This window comes from Microcaecilia unicolor, chromosome 3 (assembly GCF_901765095.1).
Source record: "Microcaecilia unicolor chromosome 3, aMicUni1.1, whole genome shotgun sequence".
Taxonomy (NCBI): domain Eukaryota; kingdom Metazoa; phylum Chordata; class Amphibia; order Gymnophiona; family Siphonopidae; genus Microcaecilia; species Microcaecilia unicolor.
Genome location: NC_044033.1, coordinates 196,877,075 through 196,890,132, shown reverse-complemented (window position 1 = coordinate 196,890,132; position 13,058 = coordinate 196,877,075). Strand labels below are relative to the sequence as shown.

General features: G+C 45.2%; 1 protein-coding gene across 1 annotated transcript in view; it reads right to left on the bottom strand.

Annotated features, from left to right (window-relative positions):
- Nucleotides 1–3,495, bottom strand: part of LYL1 (LYL1 basic helix-loop-helix family member) — a 56,770-nt gene extending 53,275 nt beyond the window's left edge. The window contains exon 1 of the mRNA XM_030194708.1: nt 2,976–3,495. Coding sequence (XP_030050568.1) covers nt 2,976–3,495 — 520 coding nt within the window. The remainder of the gene's footprint in view (nt 1–2,975) is intronic.
- Between the last annotated feature and the right edge of the window lie 9,563 nt (nt 3,496–13,058).

Genomic DNA, 13,058 nt, shown 5'->3' with positions numbered 1-13,058 from the left:
AACATCCCAAACAAGTTTGAGTTCAACGTGGCATTACAATAAACAGTATAGGATACATAACAAAGAATAATGCATAAGAAAGTAATTTGTTGTAAGAATCCAATTTTGCAATACAATATCATAAACATTCTGGGATAGCTATGGATGTTTAACATTTATGATTCAACATTTTTTATTGATGACAATACAAAAGAAATACATCCAATTATCTGAATACACATAGACTGAAAATACACATGTACTCCTTTAACCAAAATGGTACAATCCGTCATCAAACTTTTTAACATTTTAACCCATTTGTTCCCCTCTGTTTTGTGTTTATGTTTCAACGCTTTTTTATTGATGACAGTTCATAATACATTTAAGTGCAATCAAGGTGTACGAACTCGCAGGTATATCAGAGCTATCAATTAAATCAATGCCATCATCATATTATTAACATGTGCCCCCTTCCCCACCCCCCCTTACTCTCTGTTAGTCCCTTTATCTATGAACTCTTCTTCAACTAATCTTCCCCCCCATTCCCCCCTCTGCCTTCCCAACCCTCCCAAAAGGGCGATAGCATGCGAGAATTGTCGTAATATCCACCATTTCTATTGAATCTATATCTGTGAGACAGACACCCCAAGAGACAGCTTCCCTCGACCTCCTCTGGATGGCACTCCGTTTGATCTGGCCAGTGCTTAAGTGTGTTGCTTCGCAAGAGGCTTTGTTTCTGATAGCCTCCCGCATGCCCACCAGACCTGGTATCTGCTCCCTGAGGCAGGATAAGTATTCCAAAGGGGGGTTGACGTCTTGCATAATAAGGCTATTTTACCCAAATGATCCCCGAAAGAAAAACCCCCCTCATTCTCCCTTCTGAGGAAAGCAAAAAAAAAAAAAAACCGTCAAAATCCATTTAATACCAAACTTCGCGCTTTTGGTGACAGAGATTGAATATAGGGCCTCCAAATTTCCAGAAACCGAGCTCTCCCCTAGGGGAGGGTCCCACTGCCTTCCTCTCTTGCCACAACAGATCATGTAGACGATTTCTCCATTGCCAGTAATCTGGAGGGGTCACATCCAACCATTTGTTCATAATTAATTTCTTCCCCAATATACAGGCCCTGCGTATAAATTGTTTCTGCCCTCTTTGTTGAAGAACAAAAAGTTCATACTTATCTAGCAAGATCCCTGTTGGGGTGAGACCAATCCGGGACTGCATGAGACCTCCTAGGTATCTAAATATCTCCTCCCAGTATGTTTTTATATAAGGACACTCCCATAGACAATGAAAGAGTGTACTCTCTATCCGTTTACATTTAGAGCAGAGGGGATCCGTCACCCCTCCCATTTTAAACACCTGGGCTTTGGTCATATATGCTCTGCACAATATTCTGTATTGACATTCTCTGAGCTGAGCGTTGACCGATAACCCGGGAATCCGAGATATTAATTTAATATAATCTATCTCCAGGTTAGGTCTCTGCAAATCTGCCGCCCAGCGAGCTGTTATGGCTGTCATATCCTTCCGCGGCCCCAATGTCCACAAAATCTTATGGAGTCCTGAGACTGATAATCTCTCTCCCGGCACCGCCTTGAACAATTCCCTGATTTTCCTCCCGTGCCCCCTACCCAATTTCCCCGGATTCAGAGTTTGGACATAATGCTTCAGTTGTTGATATGCGAACTCGTGGCGAAAATCTATCCCCACACCTAAAGCCCCTAAGCTTAACAGAGTTCCCTGCGACCCCAGAACCTCGTGATCCCTAAAACTGCCCAGCTACGGAACACTTTATTCTCAGAACCAGGTGAAAACTGTGGGTTACCCTGGAGTGGTATAAGATCAGATATGTCTGCCTCCGTGCCCCAGTATCTGTTTAGATCTTTCCAAACTTCCCGTAATGGCTCCAGCAATAAGCTTCTTTTCAGGTTACTTGGCACCTCTCGGTGCATGCCATGGATCAAGAAATATAAATGAAAAGGTGCAAAAAAGTCTTGTTCCATCTCCCGGGGCGTGTAATCCCTTCTATCTAACAACCAATCCCCCAAATGTCTCAGAAGGCATGCCTGATTATAACGCTTTATATCTGGGATACCCATGCCCCCCTCCCTCCATGAGCCCACCATCAACTTCATCGGCATCTTAGGCTTTTTCCCGTTCCAAATGAACTGTCTTAGATATTTATAAAACTGTGTGATATCTTTAGTACGTAGATATAACGGAAGAACTTGAAGCGTGTAAAGCCATCTGGGGAATTCAACCATACCAAACAACTGAGCCCGTCCATGCATCGTAAGTGGCAGGACCGCCCATTTCCGCAGCCTCTCTCTCATATGATCTAGTAACCTGGTGAGGTTTAGGGAATATAAAGCTGAAGATTTCATGGCTATCTGCACACCCAAATAGGTAAGATCCCTCATGGCCCATTTTAAGGGAAATCCCTCCCCCCATTCCCTCTTCACACTCTCCCTTGCCGTCAAAGCCAAAGATTTAGCAAAATTAATTTGAAACCCTGCAAAATCCCCATATTCCCGAAACAGTTCCAGTAGAGCTTCCAATGATCTCTTAGGGTTTGTGAGATGCACCAAAATGTCATCCGCGAAAGCGGACACCTTGAACTCTGATGAACCCCAATTCACACCTACCACTTCTGGGTGTGATTCAATCTCTCTGATTAGTGGGTCTAGTGCCAAAACAAACAGTAGGGGCGAGAGAGGGCACCCCTGTCTCACACCCCGCCTAATCGGGAATAGCTCTGATCTCTCGCCATTGATCCACATGAACGCATGTGGACTTGAGTATAGGGCCTGCACTGCCTCACTAAAAAATCCTCCGATACCTACTTTATGCAACACTGCGAACACGAAACGCCATACCACTCGATCGAACTCCTTCTCTGCGTCGAAACTAACAAGCAAAGAAGGCCATTCCTGCTTCTCCACCCGCTCCAAAGAAGCTATGAGTGCCCTCACATTACTGGCCACTGACCTACCTCTCACAAACCCCACCTGCGGGGCTGCCACCAGATCAGGGAGCACCCGTGCTAGCCGATTGGCCAATATTTTTGCATGTAATTTGGCGTCACAGTTCAACAGGGATATTGGTCTGTACGACCCCAAGTTCTCCAGGTTCCTACCTGGCTTTGGCAAAACAATCATCTTGGCAATGCAGAAAGTTTCTGGCACCGGCCCCTGAGTTGCCACTGAATTAAACAGATTTAGCAACGGGAATTTCACTTGTTCTTGTAATAGTTTATAAAATGCCATACTGAACCCGTCCGGGCCTGGCGCTTTATGAATATCGCTTTGCTGCATTGCCAAAATCAGCTCCCCTTCCACAATTGGGGCGTTAAGTAATTGCTCATGTCCCTGTGATACCTTCGGGAGGGTGACATTATCTAAAAACACTGTGCTATCTCCCATTATCTCTGTAGGCTCCCCATATAGATCCTTAAAGTACTGTTGGAACCCCTCTACTATATCCTGCGATCTCTTCAGGAAGTCTCCCTTCATGCCCCGTACTTGTAATATCCTACTAGAGCTTTTTTTCCCCCGAGCCAAGCGACCTAATAAGGCCCCCGCCTTGTTCCCATATCTAAACAGTTGGTGCTTATAATATAAGATGGATTTTTGTGCCCTTTCATGCAGAAGTTCATTTAATTCCCTCTGGGAGGCTAAGTATAGCTGTTTCTGTTCTCCTGTCAGAGAGATCCCATATTTACTCCTCTGGAGTCTCACCTCTTTTTCCAATCGTAGTATCTCTCTATCCCTCCTTTTTCTCACCCAGGCCCTATATGCAATAATTTCTCCTCTCAAAACTGCCTTGGCTGTTTCCCAATAGAGCCCGGGCTGCTCCCTGTGGTCCCTATTGTTAAATTCAAAATCCTGCCACTTCCCCTGCAAAAATTCCCTGAACTTTACATCTCTGTATAGCTCGAATGGGAAATTCCAGCTCCTCTGTGACGATCTCCCCCCAGCCATTTCCAATTGTAACCATACAAAGGAGTGGTCCGAAATTTCACTCGCCCCTATCTCTGCCTCTACAGCCTTTGGGAACAGGTGGCTAGAGATGAACAAATAGTCTATACGGGACATAGATGAGTGGGCCCTCGATAAGTGGGTATAATCCCTAGACGTTGGATGCAATGTTCTCCACACATCCATCAGATTTAGAGTGGAACACAGGAATGGAAGCCCCCTCAAATAGTGACTCTTCCCAGGGCCCCCCTGCCCTGTTTTATCCATTTGGGGATCGAACACTAAATTAAAATCACCCCCCAGAATAACATTATTCCCCTGATATGGACTTAGCATTGCGATAAGTTTACTGTAAAATCTCTTCTCGTACACATTAGGTGCATAGATGTTGCAGAGAACATATAGGGTCCCCCCCAAGTCCACTTCCACTAAGACATATCTACCTTCTCCGCTCCGTTTTACTGATTTGATATTCATCTGCAGCCCTTTACGAAACATGATTAACACCCCTGCTTTCTTGTTACATGCTGGGGACCCTACTACTTTTTCCACCCAGCCCTGTTGAAATTTGTCGTGTTCTTGTGACGTCAGATGTGTCTCCTGAAGAAACACTATATCGGCCGCATGCCTCCTCAACGCCTGCAAGATCTTTTTCCTCTTAACTGGCGATGAGACCCCCCCCCCACGTTCCAGGAAATCAATTTAACTGGACCCATGGAACTTACTTAGATCTCTGTGAACCAATGCACTTATTAATATAGCATTGAGAGTGCGCCCCCCAACCTTAGGCGCCCCCCCCTTTAGGTTTCTTTTCTCTGTCACCTCTCTCCAACGCTTATTAAAATTAAATAAAACAATAAAAACCACGTAAAATACACCCAAAATCCCCAAGTGTCCCCCCTCCCCCCATCCCTTCTGCTCCTCCCCTCCCTCCCCTTTCCATTCACAGCTTCTCATCGTTCTCTCTCAAGAACAGGTCACGTGCCCGCTCCCCCCCTCCCCCTTACCTCCACAATTTTACAGAATGTTTCCGCCGCCCATATGTCTTTTTTTGTACATGTCCCCCAAACATAGTATAAAACATGAACCTTGCAACTCAAAACCGTTTCTTAGCCCAACTCTTAACTTCTACATCCCACTTAGTATTTATCTTAGTAGCTGTCCTGCTTTAATAGGACTTACACCAACATTTCGACTGGGCTCTAGACTCTTCGGACACAGCCTTTCAGGATGTCTTTAGCGTTCCCGCCATCTCCAGACAGTCCAAGTCTCCTTCTCTTTCTCTTTTGCTAAACTGCTTTCTGCTTCATATTCCATGTGCTCACCGTTAGCTGGAAGTTGACCGGTCCTCTGCTCTCCGCTCTTCACCTCCCTCGAGCCTCTTGGCCATCTGTATCGCTTCTGTTGGGGACGTGAACACAAAAACTTTCCCGCCATGATGGATCCGCAGTCTGGCCGGGTATAGTAGAGCAAATCTCACTCGTTTTTTGAATAACTCCGAGCAGGCTTCCACAAATTGCTTGCGCTGCGCAGCTACGGCCGTTGAAAAGTCTTGGAAGCACAGGATAGTCTTCGATTCATAGCAAACCTTATCGGACGAGCGCCATGCTCTCAGAATTTCTAACTTGTGGGCATAGTTCAGCACTCTGCATATTACCACCCTTGGTCGCTGTGAGTCTTGTCGCTGCTGCCCCAAACGATGCGCACGTTCGATTTTTAATATTTTTTCCAGACTCTTTAAATGTAGCACCGTGGGCAGCCATGATTCAAGAAATTCTCTCAACTCCCCTTCCCTGATATTCTCAGGAAGCCCCACGAATCTCAAGTTGTTCCTCCTTGCCCTGTTCTCCAAATCTTCTAGTTTGGATTCAAGCTGGGTGAATTTCTTTTGCCATTCTTTATTTTGCCCTTCCTGCTGCAGACTCCGGTCCTCTAAATCTGAGAGCCTTTGCTGGAATTGCGTAAGATCTGTTCGCAAGCCCTCCAGTTTGCCATCTACATTGTCGAGCTTCTCCGAAATTTTCTGTAATTTCAGATCCACAGAAGACTCTAGGAGCTGTGAAACTTCTGCTGCAATTTCTGCCACCCAGGCAGAGCTCACCGATTCCCCCGAGGGGCCTGGGTCCGCCATTTTGCCATCCCCAGTGCGCCCTCGTGCTCCGTCTTTGCATTGCTGTTTGGATGCCATTATAGTCACCAAGAGCTGCGATTTTCACCCGCGTGCTCAGCTGTAATGTTCCACTTCAAAGTGTGCCGATCTCGGGTCTCTGAAACTCCGTTTCGGGAGGCAGGGGGTTTGATGTTTTTCTAGGGGCCTCGGAGCTCCTTCCTGCGGCAACCTCTTCCTAGCCTAGCATCACGTGACTCTATGATGTTTAACATTTAGAAAATCTGTTTTGAAAGAGAAATTGTACATGAAGCAAAGAGAAAGTTAATGGTAAATAGAGTAATAACCAATTCCGGTAATAAATAATTGTTTGAGATGTGGTTGTTCTTTGTAAGGGTTTGTTTGAATAGGAACGATTTGACGATTTTGCGGAATCTAGTACATCCCTGTGTATTTCTTATTTTGGGTGGTAAGGAGTTCCACCATTTGGTTTCTAGGTAAGTAAAGTCTGCACAGTGGGCAGTTTTGTAGACTACTTTTTTGCAATTTGGGAGGTATAGTCAAATAGTTTCTTGCCTCATATTTAGTGTTTCTTTGAGGTAAGTTTATTAATGGTACCATATAGCCTGGAGCTGTGCCATTTAGTATTTGAAAGATAAAGGTACATAATTTGAAGGTAATTCTTGCTTTGATGTGAAGCCAGTGTAATTTGATTACTAAAGGGGAGGCACTTTCAAAACCAAGAGACCTGGCAGCAGTGTTTTGAGCTGCTTGCAGTTTTTTCAACAGGTATTCCTTACAGCTACCATATATGGCATTACAATAATCAAATTGGGATAGTGTCAATGATTGTACCAATAGACTGAATGTTTCTGATGAGAAATTGGGTCTGATCCTTTTTAGTTTCCAAAGAGACCTGAAGGATTTTGTGATTACTGAGGAAACTTGAGTATCAAATGTGTGTCTATAATTATAGTCAATGGAGAATGAAAGTGTGTGTGTGAGGGTCTCAGTACTGGAATAGAAGGGGGTGCTGTAGGGCAGGAGTGAGGTGCATTGTGTGAGTTTAGGCTGGGGTTTCAGTCTTGGATAAACGTCAGACCAGACCGTCTGTGGTGGAGTCACTCTCCTGCTCTCATCCCCTCCATTGGGGTTCAGTCTGCCTCCTCGCACTGGGAGCCCCAAACCCTATGATGTTGCATTTTCTTCAACCCTTTCTTACACGCACAACCTTGTCCTGGATTCCATCGTACATATAGTCTGGGCTGGTGCAGGTCTCCACAGCTGCCGTACGGCCCAGTCCTTGGACAATTTGTGTGCTGGTCCTGTACAAGGGATGGTGGTCCTGCGTAGGGGTCCTAGCTCTTGGCCTTGGCCCAGAGAAGGAGGGGAAGAGATGCGAGTCCCACAGAATCCGCTTCTTGCCCATCTCCAAAGCACTGTGATATACATGTACCAGCTGCTATTGTTCTGAGGCTCCATAATTAGATCTTTTCTAGGGAAAGTAATGGACTCTCATTAACCCTTCTCCAGCCACAGGGCAGCTAGGACGGCTGTGGAGAGTAAGCCCCTATAATTATGGACCATGGAGGCTGAAAAGTCACTGAAATCATAATATGTACCTCGGGCATTGCTTTCTAAAGGAAAGATTTAAAACATTTGCATAGGGAATCGCTTCTTTCTCATACAACTGCCAGTGCATCCCATTCCTGCACTGGAGGTGGTAGTGGGATAAAACAATGACAGAGGCACGGGATAAACACAGAGGGTGGAATAAAGATACAGAGCATTGATGACTTTTACACTTTAAAAAATGGCATAGAGGAGGGTAACCTGCACAGAGCAGTAGGCACAATCCTAAAAACAAACAAGGTTGGGGGGGAGGGGACCAGCAGACTGGATGGGCCATGCTGGCACTGTTCCAGTACTAAAACCCTCACATGCATAGCTCTACCAATGCACCTCATTCCTGCCCTGCAGCACCCACTGCTACTCCGCTACTGAAAGGCACATATGCAATGCTATCGGTGCATCTCATTCCTGCCCTTCTTGTCCTGCTTTTTTTTTCTACAAGATATGTTGTCCAGGAATCGGTATGAGAAACATCTGGCCTGCAGTGCACAGCTGAGGATGCCCTTTTAGATCACTGTCCTGCAGGAACATTCAGGAAACTAATATGTTTTTCCTTTTTAAGGGATTATTCCTCCTGGACACAGAGACAGATACCAGCATGGACACACACGCGGCTTATGGATGCATAGTTTGGTGACTGGGCCCTGGTACAGGACTCCAGGATGCACCTGGAAGCGGACTGTGGGATGCCGGCAACTGCAGCTGTTTCCTGTCCTGTTTCCGGCTCTGAATCGGAAGAACTGATTATATGTTAAAACAGGAAGCAGGGAACGATGCAGGTATCCCCCCCGAAACTGTCACAGCAACCTCTTCCGTCATGGCTCTCATCAGTTCTCTCCCCCGCTGCAGCTCCTGTCGGGCACAGAGATGCCCAGTTACCCACTTCCAGGCTGCGGAATATTTGGCCAGTAATGGTTTTGAACTTAGCTCTCAAAGCAGTGTGGGATTTGCAGTGGCTGATCCTGCCTTTGAAACTGGTATTGCAACTCCCAAAATGTGCCTGGATGGGGGTGGTGAGAGGCATTGGCAGAGTTCTGTGTGTGTGTATGCATGAGAGTACTGGAATAGCAGGGGGTTCTGAAGGGAAGTGAGGTGCATTGGTAGAGTTGTGGGTGTGTCTATGTGACAGTTGTTTATTTATTAGGTCTGCCATCTCCATTTGGGCAGCAGCGGAGCCATGGGCTCTCTATACTATCCTGGAAAGAACTGCATATCCCCTCTAGATACTTAATCACCCTAACCTGGTATCTGCTCATGACAGGGTTACACAGTCAAGGCAATATAAACCTATGTAATTAGAAAGGAACCCAGTATTTAGTAGATAAAGAAATATAGTTTATTAACATTGATATCTCACCCAAATGTAGTACAGCACTTCACGACAGATGACATGTGCCTTCAAAGGTTGCTGGTTTCTCTCTTCTTCTCTCCAAAGCACTGCTTAGGTAGCGGACCTTTTATACATTTTTGATCCCATAGATCCCTATGAACATTTCACTTTCCCACCTGCACTTTCGTCATAATTGGCACATATATCCAATTATGCCCAAGTTCCAACTTTTCTTATCTTTCATCCAATTAGGACCGAGTTTCAACCTTAGCAAGTTTGCTTATCTCTTATCCAATTATGACCAAGTTTCAGCTTTCTTATCTCTTATCCAATTATGACCAAGTTTCAACTCTCCTATCTCCAAACTTCGCTCATCCTTAAATTTAATTTTTCTGCACCTGGCCCAATTATTTCTTACAGTTTCTCAGCATGCCTATGTCCAGCTATACACAACCCTTGCCAACCTTGTAACTCTGCCAAGGTTAAGCAGGCTGTCACATTTCTTTAGTGAAGTATCAGGACTGAGAGATGCTATGATTTTAGAGGCCTAGTTTACTTTAGAAAGCCTGAACCTGTTTTTCACTGCATTCAATTTGTGACAATTATTTACACAGTCTCAGTACTGGAAAAGCAGAAGGTGCTGAAGGGCAGGAGTGAGGTGCATTGGCAGAGCTGTGTATATGAGGGTCTCCGTATCGGAAAAGCAGAAGGTGCTGAAGGGCAGGAGTGAGGTGCATTGGCAGAGCTGTGGGTGTGTCTATGTGACAGTCTCAGTACCGGAAAAGCAGAAGGTGCTGAAGGGCAGGAGTGAGGTGCATTGGCAGAGCTGTGGGTGTGTCTATGTGACAGTCTCTGTACCGGAACAGCAGAAGGTGCTGAAGGGCAGGAGTGAGGTGCATTGGCAGAGCCGTGTATGTGAGGGTCTCCGTACCAGAATAGCAGAAGGTGCTGAAGGGCAGGAGTGAGGTGCATTGGCAGAGCTGTGTCTGTAAGGGTCTCCGTACTGGAATAGCAGATGGTGCTGAAGGGCAGGAGTGAGGTGCATTGGCAGAGCCGTGTGTGTGAGGGTCTCCGTAAAGTGCTGTCCCACAGGCGTGACATCTTTGTTGGTACTGGCATTTTTCATATGATGTCTATGTAAATTAAATCTCTTCTTTAGCATCTGACTTGTTTCTTCAATGTAGCAGCCTTCATCGCATTTTTTACACTGAATGATACATACCACATTGGAAGATGAGCATGTGAAAGATTCCTTAATGTTGAATATTTTTCCTTTGTGAATGACCGTGTAGCAGATTTTCCCTGGGTGTTTTGAGGCTACAACACCAAAATAATCTCCAAGAATATTGCCTCCTCCCTCAATGCGATGAAGGCTGCTACATTGGAGAAAAAAGTCAGATGCTAAAGAAGAGATTTAATTTACATAGAGATCATATGAAAAATGCCAGTACCAACAAAGATGTCTCACCTGTGGGACAGCACTTTACAAAACCAGAACACTGTACCAGTGATTTTATGGTAAGGATCCCGAAAGGGAACTTTAAAACAATACAGGAACGTAAGTATATTAGTGAAAGGAGAATGACTAAAAAGGGAATTGTGAGACTAAAAGATACTGCGAACCGCTATGTGGATAATGATGAAGAAAAAGCAAATTTGCTAAATAGATACTTCTGTTCTGTTTTCACAGAAGAAAATCCTGGAGAAGGACCGCAATGGACTGCAAAAAGTACAAATGAGATTGAAGTGGATAGAGCACCATTCACGGAAGAGAGTGTGTATGAACAACTTGAAAAGCTAAAGGTGGACAAAGCCATGGGACCGGATGGGATCCACCCTAGGATATTGAGGGAGCTCAGAGAGGTTCTGGCGGGTCCTCTTAAAGATTTGTTTAATAAATCCTTGGAGACAGAAGAGGTTCCGAGGGATTGGAGAACGGCGGATGTGGTCCCTCTTCACAAAAGTGGTGATAGGGAAGAAGCTGGAAACTACAGGCCGGTAAGCCTCACTTCGGTTATTGGAAAAGTAATGGAAGCGATGCTGAAGGAAAGGATAGTGAATTTCCTGGAAGCCAATAAGTTGCAAGATCCGAGACAACATGGTTTTACCAAAGGGAAATCGTGCCAAACGAACCTCATTGAATTCTTTGATTGGGTGACAGGAGAATTGAATCAGGGACGGGCTATGGACGTAATCTACTTAGATTTCAGCAAAGCTTTTGACACGGTTCCCCACAGGAGGCTCTTAAATAAACTGGATGGGCTGAAGATAGGACCCGAAGTGGTGAACTGGATTAGGAACTGGTTGACGGACAGACGCCAGAGGGTGGTGGTGAATGGAATTTGCTCGGAGGAGCGAAAGGTGAGTAGTGGAGTGCCTCAAGGATCGGTGCTGGGGCCAATTCTATTCAATATATTTGTGAGTGACATTGCCGAAGAGTTAGAAGGTAAAGTTTGCCTATTTGCGGATGATACTAAGATCTGTAACAAAGTGGACACCCCGGAGGGAGTGGAAAACATGAAAAAGGACCTACGGAAGCTAGAAGAATGGTCTAAGGTTTGGCAATTAAAATTCAATGCGAAGAAATGCAAAGTGATGCACTTAGGGAGTAGAAATCCACGGGAGACATATGTGTTAGGCGGGGAGAGTCTGATAGGTACGGATGGGGAGAGGGATCTTGGGGTGATAGTATCTGAGGATTTGAAGGCGACGAAACAGTATGACAAGGCGGTGGCCCTAGCTAGAAGGTTGCTAGGCTGTATAGAGAGAGGTGTGACCAGCAGAAGAAAGGGGGTGTTGATGCCCCTGTATAAGTCGTTGGTGAGGCCCCACCTGGAGTATTGTGTTCAGTTCTGGAGGCCGTATCTTGTTAAGGATGTAAAAAGAATTGAAGCAGTGCAAAGAAAAGCTACGAGAATGGTATGGGATTTGCGTTACAAGACGTATGAGGAGAGACTTGTGGACCTGAGCATGTATACTCTGGAGGAAAGGAGAAACAGGGGTGATATGATACAGACGTTCAAATATTTGAAAGGTATTAATCTGCAAACGAACCTTTTCCGGAGATGCGAAGGCAGTAGAACGAGAGGACATGAAATGAGATTGAAGGGGGGCAGACTCAAGAAAAATGTCAGGAAGTATTTTTTCACGGAGAGAGTAGTGGATGCTTGGAATGCCCTCCCGCGGGAGGTGGTGGAAATGAAAATGGTAACGGAATTCAAACATGCGTGGGATAAACATAAAGGAATCCTGCTCAGAAGGAATGGATCCTAAGGAGCTTAGACGAGATTGGGTGGCAAAGCCGGTGGCGGGAGACGGAGATGGTGCTGGGCAGACTTATACGGTCTGTGCCAGAGCCGATGGTGGGACGCGGGACTGGTGGTTTGGAGGCGGGGATAGTGCTGGGCAGACTTATACAGTCTGTGCCCGGAAAAGGACAGGTACAAATCAAGGTAAGGTATACACAAAAAGTAGCACATGTGAGTTTATCTTGTTGGACAGACTGGATGGACCGCTTAGGTCTTTTTCTGCCGTCATCTACTATGTTACTATGTAAGACCTTTGAAATCAGAATGATCAAATATTTTGACACCCACCAGACAGGACTTAACAAAGATCTGGGTTTTCTGGCCCACTATAAAGCATAAAATTGTATTGCTTTGTAAATTGTATTGCTCTGTCACCTTCCTGTCTCCCTGACTCTCACCTATCCACCCCCATCCTGTTAGACTGTCACTGAAAAGCTTTGATGTTTCACTTATATATACTGTCATCTACCAATATTTGCTTATTTCTGATCTGACAAAGAAGGGCAACCTTCGAAAGCTAATCAAGAAATGTATTAAGTTATGATTTATAGTAGTAGTATGTCCAATAAAAAAGGTATCATCTTATTTTCTTTTCCATGTTTTATTTTGTTTCTATTCAGAATTTGAGAAAAATCCTGGTAGAACACAATGAAGCTCAGTTTGCCGTCTCTATTTGCCTTCCAAGCAGCTAGAGTGGGGAAAGAAATAGGTGAAACTCTTC